Genomic DNA, 24,619 nt, shown 5'->3' on the forward strand with positions numbered 1-24,619 from the left:
AACCAAAGGAAAAAACTAGTTGATTTTGCAACAGTGTATAAATCTAAGTTTTTAAATTAGTACTAAAAAAAGGCAATTCAACCAAATAGTGTTATTTTATAACCCCCAAATTAAAAAAATATTGCTTTCTACAAATTTCAACTTCTCAAAATGAACTATTTGTTCTCATGAAACATGCAAATAATTTCCAAGAAGACATTTATAGAGAAATGATTACAATGCTCAAGAGACTACTGTTAAAAGTATAATCAAGCATTAGAGCTCTTACACATGCAACTGATACCTTCATTTTTAACCATTTCTAAAAGCAATCCCCAAGAACACTGACTAGCTAACCCTATTAGGTTAACTTGCTACCAAATGCAACTAAAGGAATATAACTACATTTTTTAAAAAATCCCCTGTTCTGTTACTTCGGAACATTCTTCAGTTAAGCTTTTCCTTCAATCTACTTAAATCAGAGACTACACAGATTTTTCTCTTTTTTATACAAGCATTTAATTTTTATGAAAGTACTGTTCCCAGAGCTGCCGACCTGTACAGCTGAGCAGTGGCATGGGTGCTAAATAGGTGTCCAGGAAAGACCTCTGTTTGGTGGAAGCGAGGTCCAAGGGGGATAACTCCCTTCCTCTTCCCTTCTCTCTTTAATGGGAATGGGGCGACTACACACAGCACCTCCGCCTCATGTTTCACGCAGGTGCACTGTGACCCTTTCGCATTTCACAGGGGAAGGAGCATGGCCTCCGTAGGGTAGGGCTCAGGACACCTGTGTCCAGCCCCAGCTGGCTGACTTATTTACTCTTTATGGCAGTAGGAAAGCCATGAACAACCCTGGATTTCCTGTTTGTAGATTAGAATAAAAATTGTTTTCACAACAGGAATGTTGTGGGGTATAAAATGCCATAAGAGTTTTTGAAAAAGTCTGTGAAAAAGCATGGGACTATTCCTATTACAATGGGCTATCATAACAGGGGATGATAATAGTCTCATTTTTTTTTCCAATTCATTTTTTTCTACAGTGCACTTAGAGATTATTGTTAAGTGTGTTCTTTCTGAGTGCGTTTGAAAGTTTTGTGGGTCTGAGTGTTTTGTTCTATCAGTTTCTGGGGTCAAATATTGAAAAATAATTGAAAAGGGTAGGAAAAAAAAGAAAGAAAGAAAGAAAGAGAGCCCGTAATGGAAGACTTCAGTTAAAAACAACCCAAGAACACTTGTCTATAATACTGCATGCAAAATTTGACTGAAATGAGAAAACTAGGACTAGAAAGGTTCATCACCTGTCTCTTGCTCCATTGTTTTCAGATGGAACTAACCTCTTGCCTTTCTCTAAAGTACTGAGTACCTCCTTTGTGCCAGCAGGCACAGTACTAGGGTCTGAGGACATAACAGTGAACAAGTCAGTAAGGCCCCTGCCTGCAAGGGGCTGAGGAGGAAATAGATAGGATAAACAGATAATGGCGCATGTAGTTAAATTAATTACAGTTATGATAAGGGAAAGGTAATAAAACCTTTAAAATTTCAGAGACCCAGAACTCTTTCCTAGCAATTTCCTGAGAACTGGATTTCATAACCTCTGCTCATTCTTATGATTAAAAACTTCCAAAGTTAAGAACTGCTTACTTTTTATTTAATAGCATTATGCTTTTTAATCTCATGTTATTTTTCAAGGATGATAAAGGGAGATGGTCCTCTTTTCTAGTTGTAAGGGTTCTCCAAATATTGGCAATAGCTTCCAAATAATATTAGTGTCTATGCTTACAACAGAATGTATAACATTAATACAGCCTCAGCCTTTTTGCTTTGAATCCATATAAAAAAATGCTGAACTTTTACAGATATAAATGGCCTATGTTTTTTCTACAAAGCATTTAGCAATAGTTCTGATAAAATCAAGTCATTTTCAATATCCCAGTTAAACTTATCAAATAGAAGCCCTAAGAAAAAGAGAGCTATTAATTAATATGAAAACATCACACCACCAACAGCAAAGAAACAACAAAATGAAAAGGCAATCTATGAAATAGGAGGAAGTATTTGCAAACCATATATCTAACAAAGGGCTTATATCTGAAATATAAAAAGAACTCCCATAACTCAACTGCAAAAAAACAAATAACCCAATTTAAAAATGGGCAAAGGAACTGAATAGACATTTCTTAAAAGAAGACATACAAATGGCCAACAGGTACATGAAAAGGTGCTCAACATCACTAATCCTCAGGGAAATGCAAATCAAAACAATGAGATATCATCTCACACCTGTTAGGATGGCTATTATTTAAAAAAAAAAAAACCATCTGTGCTGGCCTAGTTAGCTCAGTTGGTTAGAACATGGTGTTGATAGGGCCGGCCCGGTGGCGCATTGGATAGTGCGCCGCTTGGGAAGCGCGGCGGCGCTCCCGTCCGAGGGTTCGGATCCCACATACAGACCGGCTCCCGCTCACTGGCTGAGCGAGGTGCGGGAGCAACACCGAGGCTTGCGATCCCGTTGCCGGTCCCCGGTCCGGTACGGGGGCAACACTGAGGGTTGCGATCCGTTGCCGGACACGGAAAAAAGACAAAAGACAAAAAAACAAACAAAAGAACATGGTGTTGATAGGGCCGGCCCGGTGGCGCATTGGATAGTGCACCGCTTGGGAAGCGCGGCGGCGCTCAGGTCAAGGGTTCAGAGCGCCATAGCGGCCAGCTGTTAAAAAGGAAAAAAAAAAAAAAAAAAAGACATCAAGTGTTGAAGAAGATGTGGAGAAAGGGAACCCCTGTATACCGTTGGTGGGAAAGTAAAGTGGTACGGTCACTATGGAAACCAGTATAGAGATTCCTGAAAAACATAAAAAAACAGAACTACCATAGGATTCAGCAATCACTGCAACATTATTCACAATTACCAAAACATGATAGCAACCTAAAAGGCCATAAATGGATGAGTGGATAAAGAAAATGTGGTATATACATACAACGGAATATTATTCAGCCTTAGAAAAGGAAATTCTGTGATTTGTGACCTGAATGAACCCAGAAACACTATGCTCAAGTAAAATAAGCCAGATACAGAGGGACAAATACTACATGATACCACTTATATGAGGAATCTAAAATAGTTCAGACTCAGAAGCAGAGAGTAGAAGAGTGATTGCCAGGACATGGGCAGAAGGGAAAACAGGGAGGTATTAGTCACAGGGTACAAAGTACAGTTATGCAAGATAAATAACTCCTAGAGACCTACTGTACAGGAGAGTGCCTGTAGTAAGCAATACTGTGCTGTACACTTGAAAAATTGTACCTCATAAACATGTACAATGAAAAAAATAATTTCACACACACACACACACAAATTCCTAAGAGAACAGATCTTATGTTTAGTGTTTTTATCACAAAATAATAAATAAAGAGAGTGGGAGGAAACTTTGGGAGGTGATAAGTTTTTGGCATAGATTGCAGTGATGGTTTCACGGGTGTATACTTATCTCAACTTATCTGGTTGTATACATTAAATATGTACACATTTTTGTATGTCAATCATATTTCAATAAAATGGATTAAAACATAAAACCACATTAGAAATAATGGCACGTGCATGCAGAAACATTGATTACCTGTTTCCTTTTCTGCTGTGCCTAAAACGTAAGAAAAGAGAATTTAGGGGAAAAGCACACTACCCACACATTGCTCAACTAATGTAGAAGGTTAATCAAGCAAAGAAAAGCAGCCCCCTTCCTATTTATAATTTAAATTTGATTTTGTTGTTGGTCTGGTCCTGAGAATAACAAAAAACAAAAGCTCTTTTCTTTTAAGATTAAAAAGGGGGAGGGGAGTGGAAGATAATAAAAAAGCATACAAGTCTTTCTCACCTAATGAGCAAGCATTTTGGTTTTTTACAAAACTGCTTGGCAGGTCTGCCTGAGTGGATTGCTAGGATCCTTTTTCTAGAATATTCTCATACTAGACTGGAAATAAGACAGGGGTGACTCCAGAAAGAGAAAAGTTTGGGGGGGGGGTGTTTCCTGCTCACTGTCCATTTGGTTCCATCACTTTTTTCTAATAAAGACTTGTTTTTATGAGTACAAATAAAAGATAGCTCTTTACCCATTTTAAAATAGACTTTTTGACTATAAAATACAGAGATAGAGAAATATACAGTATATTTTCTCAGTATTCTTGGACAAAGTAAGGGTCAAAAATATTAGCTAAAACAGATAGTTAAGAACAAAAGGATTCTTAAGTTTTTTCGGATAGGGTTTGTAACATTTTTCTGTTTATTCAAGTTGTCCACAAACTTTTTTTTCACTTTGCCAAATCTGAAAGGCTTTAATATATCTATTTTTATATCAATTCTTTCAATCTGTGTTTAAAACATCCAATTCTCCCAAAACATGAAAATTACTTGAATGAATATTCAAAAATGAAAACCAATGTGTTAATCTTCCACTTTCCCTAATGATCTAATGTTCATTGCTTTTGCTTTAACACAACATGATATCATAATTAATGATGTTAAACTGGTAACTAAGGAGGTTTCATGTTGTTACTCTCGTGATATAATACTGGTTGCTATAGTGATGAGATGGCTTTTTTGTTAATCACTCAGGAGGTTGGTTATCACATGCTTGTTAGAAAGCTTGACTAGATGTGAAGAGAAAAAAGGAAGGATAACAGCCACCACTTATAATCAATTGCATTTTCCATTGGCTGAATTTTGGTAAAACTATCCTAATGTCAACTAATTTATAAGTTTATAATTCATTAAGTACAATTTTATATTAAAAGTACTAAATTTTTTTCTAAAGGATGACTTACTTTTTATTTTCAGATATAAGTATTTAACATTAACTGTATACTTTTTCCCTCTCTCAATTAATGTTAAATGAATTCCATAAGCCTGTTTTATTATAACTTGAAAAAGAATTTGAGAACTTTTGTTACATTTAATTATATCAATCAAAAAGGATTGTTGAATAAAAGCTGATTTTGTGACTTTGCCACAAATTCTAATCAACTTAATTCTTAACATTTTAAATATCAGTATCCTTAATGAATAAAACCCAAAGAAAGAGAAAAAAAAATGCACAGTTCTCTCAAGAGATCTAATCTTTCAAATGCACCAATATATTGCAAGCAATTAAAAGCTGCAGGAAGTTCTATTAGTTTAATTCAGCCCTCACAATAATCAACAAGTTTCTTCCTTCTCTGAGTGACACTGCAGAACAGAAAATAAAATTACGTAGTATGCCACTGTTACTGATCAGGAAAGAATCCACTGCCCATAGTTTAAATGTTAGACATACTTACAGTAATGTCAAAAATACAACCCATGAAAACACCTTTTGGTTTCTTGAAAACTCAAAATAAGAACAAAGGACAACTTAAGCACGAATCCTGGGTCTTTCATTCAAGCAGAGTCCCAGGAGGCATATTAAAGCAATGAATAGGAAAGAGCTCTTCAGTTCACCAGCTGAGATTTTAATGAGACATTTCCCTTTGCCACGGTACAGGATTGTTCAGGAAAGGAAAGGACTTCTTGCAGAAAATTCAGTTAATAGGCATTGTTGGCTCTCACTGCCACTTCGGCAATTGCTCACTGCACTAACCTTCTATTTTGGCATATTCTGTGAGTCTAGTGTAATTGATCAAGGCAGCTTTCTCCAGACATTTTCTGACCACTTTCTTCACCTCTTCTGCTGGTATGGGAGTGGCAATATCTTTCATTAAAACCTACCGAGAGAGAAGGGTGGGGAGGGAGAGAGAGAGAAACAGGCGGAGAGAAAGAAGATAGATGTCGCATAAAATATAAAAAATAAATTACACATATTGTCCTAGACCTCTTACTAGGAAGGGGTAAGGGGCCTAGGTGACATGGGGGAGGTAATGAGTCGGCACTTCACAACTGGGAAGGTAATCCTCCAATCTTGGCTCCTCCCCTCTAAGCCTCATTTACGCACATCAAAACCTCCCGTAGGCCAGGCCACCATTCAGTGTGACTGTCACTTTTCCTCCAGGGACCCAGGACTCCATTAGAGCAGCTGTTTCAGAGCAGGATTACAGTTCTTGGGACAAGTAATAAACCAAGTTTGTTTTGCACATCCCTAATTTAAAAGCCTTAAATCTTTTGAAAACAATAACAAAAATTCCATGAAGAATAAGTATAATTTTTGAGTTCTAAAATAATCAAGACCTCTCCTCTCACTAATTAAACTTTAATGAATGTGATCTACCAGAAATACCATGGCAGACTACAAAAAGAAGACAGAAAAAACTTCTTTGTCTTAGTGAAATGAATATCAAATGTTAAAATGGAAACTTTCTGCAGTTTTGAAAAAATAACTGATTATTCTCTGTTGGGTTCCTGAATATGTTTCCAGATTTTTCCTTAAAAAGTTTTACTACTGGCAAAGGAAAAATACACTTATATCCAGAATTCAAAATGTAAAATATTTAAACACTTTTATAGTGACTTATTGATAATATTCTTTAAAACTGCCTTACTGATAAAACTGCTCACAATAAGTTTTCATTATACCATTAGTCAAACTCTGTTTTTCCATATATTTAATGCAATTTTTCTTGCTTTGCTGACATTCAAATTATAAAATATATGGCAGAATGTTAATACAGAGGAAACCACTCTATTCTATTAGTCATTTATCTTGAAAGAAATATTGAAAGAACATGAAAATATACATTTCATGCTTTATTATTTATTCTCTTTTCAGTCAGCCATAGCACCAAGGATTTTATAATTTCTAGTTTTTTCAATCATCTAAGCATCAGTGACCCTTGACAACTATTTTAGAATTTTGTTAGGCAAGATTTCCTTTTTTGAAAACAGGAACTTCATCACTTATAAAATGTCTCCTCTATCAAATTTAGTTATTCTTCATATTATTCTGACATATATTTGGCACTTTAATTAGAACTTCTCTTTGTAGCCAGAAAAATACTTTTGCTCTTAGTAAAAAAAAAAAAAAAAAGCATTAAACACGCAATATTATTTTATATGTAATTATTACTAAAATCTAACTTTAAGATTAATTTTGTACCATATGCAGAACAATGAACTTTGCTATTAGGCTTCCCGTGGTGATAAAATTTAAATAACAAAAATAGCTGTTAAAATTAGAATGTACGTATCTGACACAGAGGAAAGTCCAGGGTTTAAATCAGGCAATATTTCATTGTATATAGGAGGTGGGTATTGAATTTGGGGTGGGAGGAATTGAATACTCTTTCCTGGCAAATGCAAAAAGGCAGATGCCAATCTCCGTGTCATGCGTCCTCCCATCTTCCTCTGTTATCATAGATATCAAGATTTCACATGTAGATTTTGTTTTATTTTTCTAAGTTGTCAGTAAGTAAAGAGACATAAAAATGAAAAAATGACCCTTAACATTTCTCTCTCAATTCAGCAAGAGATGTGATTAGTGATTATAACTGTTCATCCTGTCACCTGTCAACGCAGGGCATGAGGGCATCTCTGCTATTACTAACTCTTCCCTGCTGTGGGGAGGAAAGGGTTCTGCCATGGAAACCAGGTCACAGAGAGGCTGCCCTAAGTCCCCATAATGGAACGCAACTCCAAAAAGTAAAGTGATCTGTAAGGATTTTATTTAACACATGATACCTTCATGAACAGTAAGAATTAATAAGGAAAGAAATACTTTGAAAAGCCTGGGTTACATGCAGCTTTTAAAATTATAAAAATTCTAAATAAACATAATTACTATAATGATAGTTCTATCAGACAATGCACAGTAATCAGGGATAAGACAAGGATATATAGATAAAATCAATCTATAATCCAAAGATCTTATTTTAATCATCCATTCCAGCCCTCATCTCCCAAGTTCTTAAATCTCTGAGAGATGTAATGTCTAAACAATGTCTTCCCTTTTTGCTTTTAATAGAGATGCTAATAAACAATATAATATTTAAAATTAATTTGGTAGAAAAATGGACAAGAACAGTCCTTGGAGTCAATAAACCAGGACCAAGATAATCAAATTCAAATCATGCACTATAGATCATGCCTTGAAATTTTTTTTAATTCTGATAAGTAATAGGAGTTGACCACATTACTTAACCCTCAGCATTCAACTAGCATATGAATAGATTTATAGACAGATAAAAAAGATACTTACCCTTTCAAACCTCAATGATTTTTTAACATGGACTTAAAATCTTGTTTGCTAGTTAATTCTGGGGGAAAATTAGTTTCTACAACTTGTGAATTCATTTAAAGTAACAATGAATAATTGAAATAAATTCTGAGATAAATTTTCAATGAAAGAAATAATATTTTTGTGAATATTAAATGATAAACTCTTACAGGCATGTGGACTATGACAGGTAGAAGTACAAATAAAGTTAAGGGGATAATAAAAGACACCCGTGAAGTCCGAAAAGCAGAAATAATTATACGTAATTGAGAAAACAAAAGAAGACTATTTAACGAGGAGAAAAAAAAGGTGGGAAAAATGAATACTACCAAAAAGATGCCATAATATCAGAATAGGATGGCAGTGGTAGGCTTTGGAAAGCCTTCCTGGAGGAAAAAGCGTGTATAGGGAGAATGTGAACATAGTAAGAAGAGGTGAGCAATTCATGAACTGGGATGGACTCCATAAAGAGTACAGACTCCTGAGAAATGGGACTGTCTGCCTAGTTCAATACGTAAAATACACAGCAGTTGAGAATGCAAATAGAATTCCTAATGTTTGAACATACCCTTTCAAGTAATGAAAGTGTAGCTTTCAGAGCACCTTCAGGTCGTCCAAAGGGAAAACAATACCTTTAAAAACAAAAGAAAGAAAAAAGTCAAACATTTTATACCCAAAACTGCTAAATAATTCCTGCTTATACTTGGCATTAGTGAAGAACAACGTGAAGAGGTTAAAATAGCATCAACTCATCCAGGAAAATTTTAACTGCTGAAGTTTACCTAGCCCTATGATTTCAATGCCTCAAACAACAAAGGTGTAAACAGTGAAGAAAAAGATTCTAAAGTTTTGATGATACACATACTAACAGAATACAGTAAACAAACAAAAAAACCCTCCAAAGCCATGAATTAAGAGTTAATTCAGATGAATTCCCTAATAATTTCTTTAAGGTTTGTTGTTATTCAAGCTCTAGAAGAAAATGAAGTGATTTCCCCGATTTCCTCCTATAGTTCTGCGTGGTTTGTGATGAAGGCAAACGACACAGACACAACAACTTCCAGGACAAACAAGGTTCCAGCTCTCCCCGTTGCTGACATTCGTGTCTATGATGGTGTCTAATTCTTGAACACACAGAAACCCTCTGCAATTCTTTTGTCAACAGGGTCATTTGTCCCAAGTATTTCTAGTCCCATACATTCCTACTACACACCGAACAGAGAAGGGCAGGTTCTGGGGTTGTTCTGAAATCAGGGTCAGATGAGGCTGGGAGAGTCAGTGGCTTCCTTAAAGTCAGTTACCACATGGCGCTAACAGGTTTATTGCTCTTTATGAGGGGGACGCTCTTCAGGTCAATTTACATTTCAGGAGTACTGAACCTCAAGGCCATCTCATCTTGCTGGAGCTCCTTGCTGTGTGGAACCAAACTCAGCAAAGCACCCCTTCCAGGACTGCAGCTCTCACCTTAAGAGCAAGTGCTACAGCCTGTCCTTAGGCTGCCACCTTGCTCTAAGAAGTCTGCAAACGAATAACTCGGAAGGAAGATTTCTTGTTTCTATGTACTTTTCCATTACTCAGGGACTGAGTGGACATATTTTCCTAGATACAATAATAATGAAATAATTTTTTTCACACTGTAATTTGAATGGGTTTTCCTAAAAAGCACGTTTGAAGTCTAATTTATTTTATAGGACCAAATTTTAAAGAAAGAAAAAAGACTGATCTTTTCCCTTTTATAAAAGCAGTGGTTGAATTTATATAAAGATTAGTTTTTAGTTTTGTGAAACCTTTATTAGTCTCAGAAAAATGTAAACAAATGTAATATAAATCTAGTCACTCAAATTTTTCTTCAGAGTACCATATTTATCATTTTATTTACTGTTAAAATTTCCTTCCTTAATCTTGCCTCTTGTGTATCCTATTACCCACCCCCCAACACACACAAAGCCACGACTAATTTATTTTGATGGAGTTTTTCCTGTGCAGTGGTGCTTTTTAGAGCATTACTAAATTAGCAAAGTAGGTTTAATCATTTCGTATACTATAAACCTTAATCCACATTTAAATAAAACACAAATTGAGTTCTTGTAGTCCCCTCCCCCTGCTTAATCTTTTCAGTGTATTTGCATAATCCACCCATTGTCTTTCCTATTGTTTATTTCCATTAGCCTTTGGGTGACACATTTTATGAATGGAATGTTACTGATCCCCAGATTACATTTAGCATTTCAGGTCTCCGAGGTCCCACTGGGTATGTTCTGAATTAGCATTAGCTGCCCATGATGTGTAAATAATTCAGCACATTTACAGAGTACAAGTAATCCTGAATCAATAAAGTACAGAAAATAACTACACAGAAGCTTAATCTTTACAAAACAAGTTTTAAAAGAAGGGAATCGTTCTGTTCTGCCTTTCAGGACAAATATTTTGGGTTTTTATCATTCTGACAGCTTTGTAACAGCAAAGCAAAGTGGAAAACACTCAATTATCAAATAAAATTCAACCACATTTAATACCTAAGCCGAACAAATTGAAGTCATCCTTATTTCCACTTCAGTAAATTAATTACACAGATAAATAAGCCTGCATAGATCAGTCCTATGATTAAGCCCTTTCTTTTCCTTATACATTTTTAAATACAGTATTTATTTTTATTGAAGTTATATGTACAGATAGTCTAAAGAGGAAACTTCTTCTAAAAGGCTTTGTATGAAAAAATGCAAGTCCTTCATATCAGTTACACCCCACTCCAAGTAATTTCTGCTCTGTGGAAAAAAAAAAAAAAGTCAGCTTTTAGCTGACTCTTTTGGTATTTAAACTTCATATCCCTAAATTGCAGACTAATATTTTCACTTCTCGATTTTTCACTTTTAGTTATCCTACTAGCTTCCCACTATGGAAGATAAGCACTTACCTTTCATTTTTTTAAAAGAGCTTTATTTAGAGGTGTAAGTGACATACAGTGAACTGCACATATGTAAAAGTACACAATTTGATTAAGATTTGACATACGTATATTCTTGTGAAACCACCACCACAATCAAGGTAATTCATGACCCCTGAATGCTTCCTCCCCACCCCAAGCAACCACTAATTTACTTTCTATCATTTGGATTAGTTTGTATGCATGGAATTTTATGTATGAGAAAATATACAGTATATACTTTTTGGGTCTGATTTCTCTCACTAGGCATAGTTATTTTGACATTTATCCATGCTGTTATGTGTATCAACAGTTCACTTTTTATTTTTTATTGTATTCTATGCAACAGAATACTACAATGTATTGCACAGAATACATAGTTTATCCATTTCCTGTTGATGGTCACCTGGCTTATTTTCATATTTCAGTTATTATGAATAATGCTGGTATGAACATTCATACAAAAATCTTTGTGCAGATATATGCTTTCATTTCTCTTGGAAAAATATCTAGGAGTGGAGTGGCTAGGTAATATGATAGGCAGGCAGGAACAGAACAGGTACATGCTCTAGGGAGGCTGCTCATAAATATTCAGACTGCATGGGCCAGCACCTGCAGGTGGAACAGGAAGGGCAGAGGATGGGGCCATTTAGGCATTTAGGAGTTTCCATGTGGTACAGAGAGGAAGGAGAAGGTTGGAGGCGTATAAACCTCTCTCTGGCAGAGGTGCCTGGGTACTTCCTTAACGTGTGCCTGTGCTTGGTAATAAAGCCCTATAATGTCTTGTTTCTCTGTCCCTGTTCCTTCCCTTTAGCTGGTCCTGTGAAAAGATTTTTCTTTTCATGGATAGACCAAGAACCTGTATCTGCATCCAGTAACAATAGGTGTTTACATTTTTAAGAACTTGCCAAACTGTTTTCCAAAGGGGATTGTACCATTTTACATTACTATCAACAACATATGAGAGTTCTTGTTTCTCCACATCCATGCCAACACCTATGTTCAGTTTTTTGTTTTGAATTTTAGCTATACTAATAAGTATGTAGTGGTACCTACTTGTAATTTTAAATTACATTTCCCTACTGAGTTATGATGTTTAGGTCTTTTCATGTGCCTTTTTATCATGATATATCTTTGGTGCAATATCCATTAGAATAGTTTTTATAATTGGGTTGATTCATTTCTTATAATTAAGTTTTAGAAGTCTTTTGTGAGAAAGATATGTATTGTGTAAGTATTTTCTCCCATCCTATGACTTATTTATTTCCTTAATAATGTCTTTGGAAGATCAAAAGTTCTTAATTTTGAAGAGGTTCAAGGTAACAATTTTTTCATTTATGACTCACAATTTTGGTGTTTTATTTAGGAATCGTTGTTTATCTCAAGGACACAGATTTTCTTGTGTGTTTTCTAGCTCTATCCATTTTCAGTCAACATTCGTATCAGGTATGAGGTATGGATCAAGGTGAAGAGTTTGTATTTGAATATATAATAGTTCCAGCACCTATTGTTGGAAATAAGTTCACTTTGCAAATTGCCTTTGCACATGCATTGAACATCAATAGACCAAATATGTGTTTGAGTCTATTTCTGTACTCTCAGTAGCACACTATCTTGATTATTGTAGCTTGATAAGTCTTGAAATAAGGTAGTGTCAAAATTCCTCTGTTGTACTTTCTAAAAGTTATTTTGGCTATGGTAAATTCTTTGTATTTACATATAACTTTTAGAATCAGGTTGTTAATTTCTACAAGATCCTACTGGGATTTTGATTGGGATAGCATTATATCTATAGGTCAATTTAGGGAGAATGTACATCTTAACAATACTGAGTCTTCTGACCCATAAATACCTCTCCATTCATTTAGGTTTTCTTTAATTTTTCTCAGCAATACTTTTTACTCTTCTGTGAACATGTTTTGCAGATCTTCCATCAAACTGATCACTAAGTATTTTATAATTTTTGTTGCTATTGTAAGTGATAGTTTTTAAATTTCAATTTCTGATTGTTTGTTGCTAGTACATGGAAATAAATTGATATTTATATACTTATCTAGGATCCTGCAACTTTTAAAAAATCACTATTAAAGAAGTTTTTTTAGATTCCATACAATTTACTACACAGATGATCATGTAAACTGTAAATAATGACAGTTTCACTTCTTCCTTTCCAGTCTGGATGCCATCAATTCATTTTTTCCTGTCTTAATGTACTGGCTAGAACATACAGTCCACTTTTGAACAGAAGTAGTGAGAGCAAACATCCCTGCCTTGTTTCTGATCTTACACTGATCTTACATTGTAGGAAAACGTTCAGTCTTTTTTTTTTTTTTTTTTTCCTTTTTTCGTGTCCGGCAACGGATCACAACCCTCAGTGTCACACCCGTACCGGACCGGGACCGGCAATGGGATCACAACCCTCGGTGTCACGCCCACACCTCGCCCAGCCAGTGAGCGGGAACTGGTCTGTATGTGGGATCCGAACCCTCGGCGGGAGCGCCACCACGCTCCCAAGCGGCGGCGCACTGTAGCAGTGCGCCACCGGGCCGGCCCGAGTCTTGATTATTAAGTATAACATTAGCTGTAGGTTTTCCATACATTCCCTTAACAGGTTAAACATATGACATACAATAGTAACAATCCTTCTAATATTCTTGTTTACTAATTCTATATTCTGTGTCATTTCTCTACTTTGATTTGCTGTTTTTTTAATCCTCTTCATTGATCACATTTTACCATTTTTTTTATATGCCTGTAAATTTTTGACTGAATGCTAGACATTACGAATTTTACCTTGTTGATGGCTGGATATTTTAATACTCCTTTAAATACCATTATGTTCAGAAATGCAATTAAATTACTTGGAAACAGTTTGATCTATTTGAGTCTCAATTTTAATATTAGGAGACACCAAGGCAGTGTTTATTTCAGGGCTAATTTTTTCCCACTGCTGAGTCAAACCCAGTAATCACTCTGTGATGCCCATGCATTAGAAGGTTTTCCATTCTGGCCAACTGAAACTGGAATTACTCTTGGCTTTGTACTGGCATTGGTTATTTTCTCCTGTATTTCTGTCATGTGGTTCTTTGCCAGACTTTATAGTTTCCTCATGTACATGCAATGATCCATACTCTGGGGACCTTTTGCAAAAATCTGTTGCTCTCTCCTTTCTCTCTCTTTTTCAGAAGTCTGACCTGAAAGCTCTAGCTGCCATGGCCTCCTCCCTGGACTCCCAGCTCTGCCTCCTCAAGTCAGGGAGTATACTGGGCTCCACCAGGTACCTCTTTCCTGGTCCATGTCTTAGAAACACTTTCCTGGCAATAAGCTGGGGCAACTAAAGGTCTTACTTCATTTGTTTTCCATATTGCAGGAATCACTGTCATTCACTGCCTTACATTAAATGCCTTGAAAGCCATTTTTTCCCCACATATTTTTGTTGTATATTTTGTTTCAGGTGGAAGGGTAAATATAATCTTTTTACTGCATCTTGAATATAAGTAGTTCTTTCTTTTTATGACCAGTTTTCCCCACCGCAAACATAATTCCTGTCCCTTCCATCTTTCTAATATAGTTACATCTTTTTTAGGGGGTTAAATCTAAATTCAGTATTCATAGTATATTAATTATGCAGATATCCTAGACAACAGAGAGTATTTGCTACAATTACTTCTAGCTTCATTCAATATTTTGTTTATAATTAATACTTGTGTATATTTTTAATTTCCTATTTTTATATACTTAATATAATTCCAAACTCTATTAATTGCAATTAATAGTCTAATTAATACAACTCCAAACTCTATTCTGGGTGGTAAATCTCTCAATATGTTAAAATGTCTCAGTGTTTTGTCAATTTAATCCACTTGAAGAGTTTTCTGACTAGCTCCAGTCAGAACTGGTCACTCTCTAAGATCAACTATCACTTTGAGTGTCTCTATTTACCATCATTATTATGATTCCCTTCTCTCTCATGTTGATTTCTTGTTTTGGGGATCTTACCTGTTCCTCTTTTTTTGTTTCCTCCTCTGTTTTGGTAAATTTTACCAAAGGGAATATTGTAAGCCCATTTTTTGAGTGCAGATCTGAAAATATTATTATTCTATTATCACTTTCAATATAAACTTTTACCTAAATTCATATACAATAGTTATTAGTAATACTACTTTTTCCTTTTTAGCCTGAGTTCATAAGAAATTTATGTTCTTTCTAAATTTTAACATAAGTGGCGAAGAGAGATAATTTGGTAGAATCCTTATAAGAGTTCTAATGAACAATTTTAAATGTATTATTTTTCTAAATTTGCCTGTATGGTCATCTTAAATTTCTTCTATTTCATTTTAATCCCATTTCCTCCTATCCAGTCTTCTACAGACTCAGGAAAGATAAACTAGTAAAATTTACACAAACTCTACAAACATCTAATGGGAATATAAAAGCCAGCCCCAAATGTCTAGACCAATGAATTTCAATTCTTGTCCTCAGTACACCAAAAAAAAAAAAATTGAAAAGGATTGTAAAGTACATCTTTAGAGAAATTATCTAAAGATGATGTGCATACAAGAGGAACAGATAAACAAAGCTCTAAAGAGAGAAGATGAAACTACTACAATAAATGATGTGGATAACTGTTAGTCCCTGTCCCCTACTGAATAGTTTGAGTGAGTGTGGGGAACAGAATTCCCCTGGAGCAATGGCTCTGATTAGTCTAACTCAGTCATGGTGAACTCATCTGAATGTCAGTCACTGATGGAGGCATTTGCTCCATGGGCTTCCTCTTGCCACTGGCTTTCGTTCAGAACAAGGCCCATGACCTATTTAGGGCAAATGAAATCTCAGGGATAGTTTGCTAGGATCTTCAAAGGAAACTTTTCATGCTTTTAAGAGAGAATGACAGAAAGAGACAGCTTCTGTTTCCTTTGAATACTGGTATGTATGGATGTAAAGCCAAGAAATTCTGTGGTCTTCTTGCTACCAGTCTAGGGATAAAGCCATCCCATGAAGGAGGAGAGCAATGTGAAAACCATAAAGAAATGGTCAGTTGCTGATATATTCAATTGAATGATGAGTTCCATCTCAACAATGGCAAAAAGGGAAAAATTACATTGATTTTCATTGAAAGACACATAATATATTTAAAGGACTGTACACAACCTAAGAGACAACACTTTCAACAACAGCAAATGAAGAAGCATGCCTCTGCAAGGGCAAAAGCCTTCCTTATGTCTCCATTTTGTTCATAAACTCAAGCAAAATTTCAGGCAGAGAATGCAGCCCTAACTCTGTAAGTTGAATTTGGCTATGTTATTTGGAACAGTCTCTCTTAATGTGAGTCTACTGCCATTTTGGGAAGAATAATTCTCCAATGTGGGATTGTCCCATGCAATGCATTTCTAAACTCAGCACAAAATGCTCCTATTCTTGGTTATTGTGACAACAAAAATCCTCCCTCATTTACTTACCCTACAGTCATGGTATTGGCCCCAGATGAAAACCAGTAATGTAGGGAAACAGATGCATAACATATCCTCTGAGAATTTCTTCCTTCAGTATTATTTTAAAATCATCGAGTCTAACTCTTTGTATCACAGATAAGAAAAGCGAGGCTCAGAATGGCCATACAGCATTCAAATGGTTACATAACAGTATTTTGGGGGGCACATTCACTGAGTTTATTATTTCATTAAGTTCACATGAAATGATTCCGAATCAAATACATACCGCAGACGTGCTATGAGACATAATACACTGACATGTTCACATTTTATAAGGTCTAATAATAAGAGTAATAGAAAGAAAAAATGTACTGGCATATTTGTTGTTAACCATTAGGTTCTGTTGAGCTAACTATAATCAGGGGAAAAGAAGTATTATCAAGATATTTATCTTTTACTCTGCAAATGGTTCTTAGCATTGGTAGCTAATTTCTTTGAGCAAGGAACTGTGGTTGGTGCAATGGCCCGTGTCCTCACAGAATGTAAATAAAAAGATAACTAATGACTTAAACAATGTATGTTATAACTATGTGACATGTGAAGAGTATAAACAAGAAAGTGCTATAAGACATCAGAACTTTCTTTGCTTAAATAATTGACAAGGGCTCCACTGTAGAGGTGGGACTTGAGAGTCTCCTTGCCTGGTGATACAGAGAAGAGAAATAGTCACCAGAGCTAGGAGGAAGAGGCCATGCAAGGATGAGCAATGCAAAAGGCAAGCAGGAGGCCGAGTGGAATAGATGTTTAGGGGAATGGCTAACCTAAGAGACTAGTGGACATTGAACAGCAGGTGCTGGGAAGGAGACTGCAGACTGAAGAGTGTGAACCATACCCTGCAGACAATGCGGTGTGTGGGGGGGTGGCATTAATGATTCTTGAGTAGCAGAAAGATATGATAAACAATTTGTAAGGGAATGGAGAGTTGAGTGAAGTACAAAAACAAATACTTGTATTAATAAATAGAAAACATACCTAAAATGGCTTATCTGATTTTCTAAAAGGGAAGACAGTCTCTCTTTTATCTCCTCAAATCTCTCTTTTTCTTCCATTGAAACAGTTCCAATTCCATCAGGCCTGAAAAAAAAAAATACCAGAATCAGTAATTATGTTGATAGAGCATTTAATTTTATATATTTTATATATTTATACACATAATATTTCCCTTAAAAATCCAAATAATTACAGAAAAGGCATAGTGGGCCACAGTATTCATATCAGTTATGTTTACAGTGGAAATTCATCAGAGATATTTGTAGCCATTTGCTTCATATTTTGACCTGGAATAAATGGAATGGAATTATTCTCATTTAGACGGCCTTCAAGGTAAAGATTATAATAAATATTTTCTAGATCTACAGAAAACAATTACTAGTCCTTGAGAGTGGCACTGAAAAGTGTTTTACAGTGGTACCAAACATTTGACCAATTAAATGAATATCCTCTGATAGAAATATTATTTATAAAAAAAACTGAATGCAAGCTAAAACATCTTAACTGCTTCTCTTCCAAGTAAAAATTAAGCTATATAAAATTGGAGATTTCATTTTAATTATTGTATGAAACACAGAAAATTTGGTTACATGTAAAAGTTTACTGTTCTATTTTTGTTTGTTTAAATATGTGGGCACATGAATAAAAATAAATATTAGAAGAAATATACAGAGAACACTACCTGTGTTTCTTTTCAAGATTTTGTCTTTAAATATCCCTGTGGAATCAATGTGAGCTTTTGTTAGGAGTTAAAAAAAGCAACTATGAAGACTGAAAAGTTAAAATTTTTTACTAAGCTTAGGATTGACAATATAAAATATATCTAATAGCAGGGACTCAAAATTTATTCTGTACCAATTAAGTATCTGGTTATATACCAATCATCTAAAATTCTGAACATATAAATTCTACCAGTTTGTTAATACAGAGAAAAAAAACATATTAATCTCTTATTCATTTCAAAGCCTGTTTATTTCAAAAACAAAATGAGTTTTTTCCACTAATTAACACCAATCACTTTCTTCCCCCATTAGCTTATTTCTCTAAAGATTATATTTTAATTCCCAAAGACTTATGCTGATATTTATCATTCCAATATACTAATTTTAATGTTTTGTCTAAAATAGGTTGAAAGAAGGATTATTAATAACAAAAAAATGAATGCTTAAAACAACTTTATCAAGAAGATTTTTATTTGATACTTCCACTTTTTATGTATATATACATATGTATATGTGTGTATGTTTGATGCTTGTTAACAAGTCTATTAGAAGAAAAGCAATTAATTATAAAGTTATATCTGAATCATAGTGACATAATGACCTTTTATATTCATATCAAAGCATCATTTAAGTATGAGAACTTTATTCCAATATTGAGTAAATAATTTGTCACTTCAGAAATATACATACCGCTGGAATTCATGCTTTGAAAACATTTCTTACAATTAAATTTCATGCCTAAATAAGGAAGCATCAATTATTTAACTTCAGAATAATATATGAATCACATTTATTCCATAAAAACACATTTTGCATGTTAACTATGGAAAAAGTAATGGCACGATATTGGTCTTTCACACATTTTTAGGATGGAGAAGAAGTCTGATAAATTAATTAAAAAGCAGTGAGTTATGAGCTAATTCCAATGTCTTATGCTAATCTAATAATGGATTTTTCACAAATTACTTCAGAATCAACTCCTATTGAGTAATGTTAGCACAAAACAGACTGTAACCTAAGAATCAGCATTGACAATGACTACAAAAGCCCAACTAGGGAGTTCTATGTAAATTATTCACTGGGGAATCTGGGCATTCAGACAAAAACTATCCCTAAATTATGTTATTACATAGACAGAAATAAAAACGCATACCATAAAGTTATAGGTGGTTATGTCACTAAACACACTTATGCAAACCCAATGAAAAAGAGTAAAGAATTCATCTTTATTATTCTGATGACTGACATGATCCTTTGGCTTAGCTCTCTGGCAGATGCCATATGGTTAGCTTTGAGTGCATTTTCCTGTTTGGTTCAACTGTCAAATGAGATTGTGATGCACAGTGATGAAGTAAGTTGCCCTGTCGCGTGCCCTGGGGCACATCAACGACCTGACAGAATGGAGCCAGGGGTGCAGGTGATAAAAAGTGACAAAGGAGAAGTTCACCTGTGTCAGCCTTTGCTAAGAAACAGACTGTTATACCCAGTAAGGGACCATCTTTTTACTGAGTTTATTACTAAATGAGATACAAGTCTGACAGGTTAAATGCAACATTTAACAATTTGGACATGACTTTATTTAATTCTTATTTCTGTGTATACTAGACTATGCTGAATATGAGGTATATAGGGGTCTTCAAAAAGTTCAAGAAAAAATTTGTATTATCTTAATTCTATTTTTCCACAAACTTTTTGAAGTACCCTTGTATGCTGAGGAAAGAAATGAGTAATGTATAGAATGTAAAAATATACAAGATTATGAGAATTCGTGAATTAGTAATATGACAAATTATCAATATTGATCATGAGTATTAATAGGGTGTAAATTACTTAGAATGTTTTTATAACTAGGCAAAATAGAAAATTTTGTCAAGAGAAAACAGAAGCAGGGATTGTAGTTATGTATTCTCTGTAGAAAGATCTCTAGCAAAAGTTAGCATGTATTCACACTTAGCAGAAAATCTTTAGTGTGTAGTTGCCATTTTAATTAACAGCGAAACAATTTACTTTAAATTTCAATAACAGAATTTTTCTCCTGAGATAATAGAAGTAAAAATAATGCCTCTTTGACATTGATAAAAAGACTATATTAAAATGTAGTTATTTAAAATTCTATCATAAAAGACCAATTTTCTGATTTGAATGTTAATTGGGGTTTAACTCTATGACTGATAATTAAATATAAAAGTGGTTCTAATCAGAAGAAGGGGTATTCTCACGTATTGAGATTTAATATTTTCATTTTTTCCTGGGGCGTACAGTTATTGGAGTTACACAATTTCAATAAAAACAGAGGGCTCTGTGAAAGAAGCTTAAGATATGAACAAATTATAAAACATGGTGTAATAGTAGACACACTTCTTTTAATTACAGATAAAGTTAAACAAGTTGTGACGTGAAACTTCCTTCTGGTTTTAGGTAATAAGCAACTGAATGCCAAAGGCAGTTGTGTCTATGTTAATTATACTTCAAAGATTCTTAAAAAACAGAATTTGTACAATAGAACCTTCTGCCACTGATTCTCAATAGCCTGATCTTACATCTGCCTATGGGTCACATTCTGTTTTCAGAGAAGCCATCACATGCGTATGTGTACACACACACATGCGCACATGCACACGCACACGCACACTCTTTTTTGAAAGGTGGATTAATCCAAAATATAGTTCATGAGGTCTACACATATTAATTTCATTAAATTCCTCCATGGACTAAGGAATTTTGTAATTGGTGCTATTCATCAATCTGGTAGATTAAGGCATATTAAAACAAACAAAATCCTTTATATATATATTGAACATCTTGTCATGATTACTAATTCCTCCTTAAACACGTGCAACATAGATCTAAATTGAGAAAGATGTTTTTAAAAGACAACTCAGGAACAAGAGGGATAGACAGAGTTACTAACCCATATTCTATTATCTCTGATGGCTTCTGGGGTAGAACAGATAAGAAATTAGTCTCTATAAAGGTAAAGGACAATTACACTATAGTTCAAGAAAGAGCTAAGAGGAAAAGGATACAAAACTAAGCTGCAGAATCAGGCATTTGAGCAGAAGAGAAAATATCAATGAGGAAATCTGCTTAAATATTCAGATATGGGCCAAACTGGTAGTGTCGCTTCCCTTGTTTGAACAGTTGGTGGTTCACACATCTTACAGTTCCTTTTTCCAGTAAAATAAAAATAATTCAGAGGCCCACAATACCAATAAAACCCAATTTTGGCATGTGTAATATCCATTTCTTTTGGGAAATTTGAGTAAATAAGACTTACCGGCTGTCAGTATTTTCTGAAACATTGTAAGAAATAATGATCCTGTGAGATGCTCCAATAAAACAGGTTCAACAGCCCAAATATTTTTAACAATACAAATTATGCAATTCTCTTGGGCGATCATAGTGAAACCACAGCATATAAAGGAGTCTGAGAAGCCCGATAGTAAAGAAATGTTTAACTTTGTTAAAACAATGCTTTCCAAAATTATTTAGTCATGGGATCTCCCCACAATTTCTACTTAAAAATCATCATTTAGTGTTGATGTGAGCATTCTATTACTTAATGAAAACTATCATATCTTCTACAGGTATTTGCTCAATCATTTTTATCAGTTGGAAAACTTGCACATACTTGAGGGTTAAATGTGCACTAGGAGTTTGCATATTGCCTGGTACAGAGTGCTCAGGAAACTTGTTGGTTGAGTAAATATACCAGTGATTAACATGGCATCGAAAAGTTTGGTTAAATTGATGAGACAGGTTTCTTTCGAAATCTCTCTACCCCCCAACTCATCAGGCAAGTTTGTTAGTCCTGGAAGTTTGGTAATTTGTTGTAAAAGATTATTTTGCAAGCTATCAGTGGGCAAATGGCAAAGTTTGTGGTGCTTCTGAGTTTCTTGTAGGCTTTTTTCCACCTGCCCTCTCCTATGAGGAATGTATGACATCTTAGCTTCCTTTAGAGAGAGCGAGAAGGGGAGAGACACCTAGAGGGTGGTAGTTCTGAACTGTCAATTCCTCCTGCAGCACAGCAAGTAAAGTCACTTTACACTTAGTGTGTTTCCCACCAATATCCATTTGTGAACAGAATGGAAAGGAGAGGAAGTCACAGCATGAGAATAAGAGATAACGGAAGACCAATGAGGGAGAAAACAATAATTTCTCCTTTTTTGTTTCCTAACCTTTAACATCTCCTATTGTTTCAATCAAAATGATATATCATTTGGATGGTCATATAGTACATAATCAGCGTCCACTTACATCCCCCCCAAATTAAATAATCCTGAAGAAGAAATTAATTCTATCCCTATATGTTCATGGAGATGGAACAAACAGATTTCCTATGAGAAAATATTTTAGAAGACGCAATTCTGAAATCATATTCTTCCCTTTTTACAAATACTCCTTCCTCATAATCCCTTCCTTATTAGGATTTTGTACTGCATTCTAACTCTCTGGAAGTTTTAAAGAAGAGTAGACACTTTTGCAGTGAAACCATTAATCTGACTCTGTGAAGGTACAAGATCTTGTGACTTAGTTTTCGTGTTAGGGTGGTGATGACTAGGCCAAGGAAAGAAAGGTGTTTGATAACTGGCCTCTCTTGAGACCAAACAAACAAAAAAACTTTCTTGGACTAATCCAAACTAAAATCACTGCAGTATACAATTCTAGAATTTAAGGGAAAGAAAATACCAAGAGGAATTTAAAATAAAAATAAAGAGAATTAAGAAATAAGAGAATACAAGGTTCTCTGACATAAATATTATCCTCTGCTTCATACTTAATACTATTTTTTTAATGTGTATTGTAATTAAAGAACTTCATACAAATCATACTTTGAGAGGAGAAATTTAGAAAAATAAAGAAAAATATAATAATTTCTTATAGGCATTCCAACCAGAAGTAACTGATAATACTATTCTGTAAATATTCTAGTCTTTTTCTATAAATCTATAGACATATTGTACATTCTGATTCATACTTTTATTCTTTTAATGAACTGTAAACATTTTCTCACATCATTTAAATATTATAATATGTGCTTTTTTTTTTCCTTTTTGTCTTTTTTTTCGTGTCCGGCAACGGATCGCAACCCTCAGTGTCGCCCCCGTACCGGACCGGGACCGGCAACGGGATCGCAGCCCTCGGTGTTGCTCCCGCGCCTCACTCAGCCAGTGAGCGGGAACCGGTCTGTATGTGGGATCCGAACCCTCGGTGGGAGCGCCGCCACGCTTCCCAAGCGGCGCGCTATAGCAGTGCGCCACTGGGCCGGCCCTAATATGTGCTTTTTAATAGAAGAATGATATTTCATTCTTCACATATATGTATGTGCCGTACATATATATGTATGTGCCATAATTTATTAATCTACACATACACATATATGTATGTACCATAATTTATTAATCTAATTCTCCAGTAGTAGAAATGTAGACTTTTTTCCTCTATTTTTTTCTACCATAAATAGTACTTCAATAATCCTATACTATATCTTTTTTTTTTTTTTTTTTTTTTTTTTTTTTTTTTTTCCGTGTCCGGCAACGGATCGCAACCCTCAGTGTTGCCCCCGTACCGGACCGGGGACCAGCAATGGGATCGCAAGCCTCGGCTTTGCTCCCGCGCCTCGCTCAGCCAGTGAGCGGGAACCGGTCTGTATGTGGGATCCGAACCCTCGGACGGGAGCGCCGCCGCGCTTCCCAAGCGGCGCACTATCCAGTGCACCACCGGGCCGGCCCCTATACTATATCTTTTTAACCCATATATGATTGTCTACTTTGAATAAATCCCTGGGAGTATACTGCTGGTTAAATGTATATTTTCAGGTATTTGATATATATTGCAAGACTGCTTTTTCAGAAAGCACTTAGCTTACACTTTGACCTGCAGTGCATGAAAATATTAATTTCCTTGCAACTTAATCAACTATGGTCTTTATCATTTGTTACAATCATTTTCAACATTACAACAATAAGATACATAAAGAATATCTTATTGTTTTAATATATTAATTTCTATGTTGTAAAATGGTGCGATATTGCCGGCTAGGTAAAGTCTTTTTCATGGGTCATAAAAATTGCTGCATTTGATTAATTAAAAAACATTTACTTGTTAAGTCTTCTTAAGAAATGCCACAATAGGGGCCGGCCCGGTGGCGCACTGCTACAGTACGCCACTTGGGAGTGCGGTGGCGCTCCCGCCGAGGGTTTGGATCCCACATACAGACCGGTTCCCGCTCACTGGCTGAGCGAGGTGCGGGAGCAACACCGAGGGTTGTGATCCCGTTGCCGGTCCCGGTCCGGTACGGGCGCGACACTGAGGGTTGCGATCCGTTGCTGGACACGAAAA

General features: G+C 35.2%; 1 protein-coding gene across 9 annotated transcripts in view; it reads right to left on the reverse strand.

Annotated features, from left to right (window-relative positions):
- The window catches only part of CADPS2 (Ca++-dependent secretion activator 2), a 506,787-nt gene that overhangs the window by 113,925 nt on the left and 368,243 nt on the right, over positions 1-24,619 (reverse strand). For 5 of the 9 annotated variants that reach the window (XM_008587894.1, XM_008587876.1, XM_008587869.1 and 2 more), the window contains 3 exons: positions 17,538-17,639; positions 8,719-8,782; positions 5,586-5,709 (listed from right to left, as the gene is read on the reverse strand). In XM_008587894.1, the coding sequence (XP_008586116.1) occupies positions 5,586-5,709; positions 8,719-8,782; positions 17,538-17,639 (290 nt within the window). Of the gene's footprint in view, positions 1-3,593; positions 3,615-5,585; positions 5,710-8,718; positions 8,783-17,537; positions 17,640-24,619 lie in introns of all 9 variants that reach the window. The other 4 variants (XM_008587886.1, XM_008587853.1, XM_008587859.1 and 1 more) reach the window with 1 other exon arrangement.

Source organism: Galeopterus variegatus, unplaced genomic scaffold (genome assembly GCF_000696425.1).
Source record: "Galeopterus variegatus unplaced genomic scaffold, G_variegatus-3.0.2 Scaffold120, whole genome shotgun sequence".
In the NCBI taxonomy this organism is placed as follows: domain Eukaryota; kingdom Metazoa; phylum Chordata; class Mammalia; order Dermoptera; family Cynocephalidae; genus Galeopterus; species Galeopterus variegatus.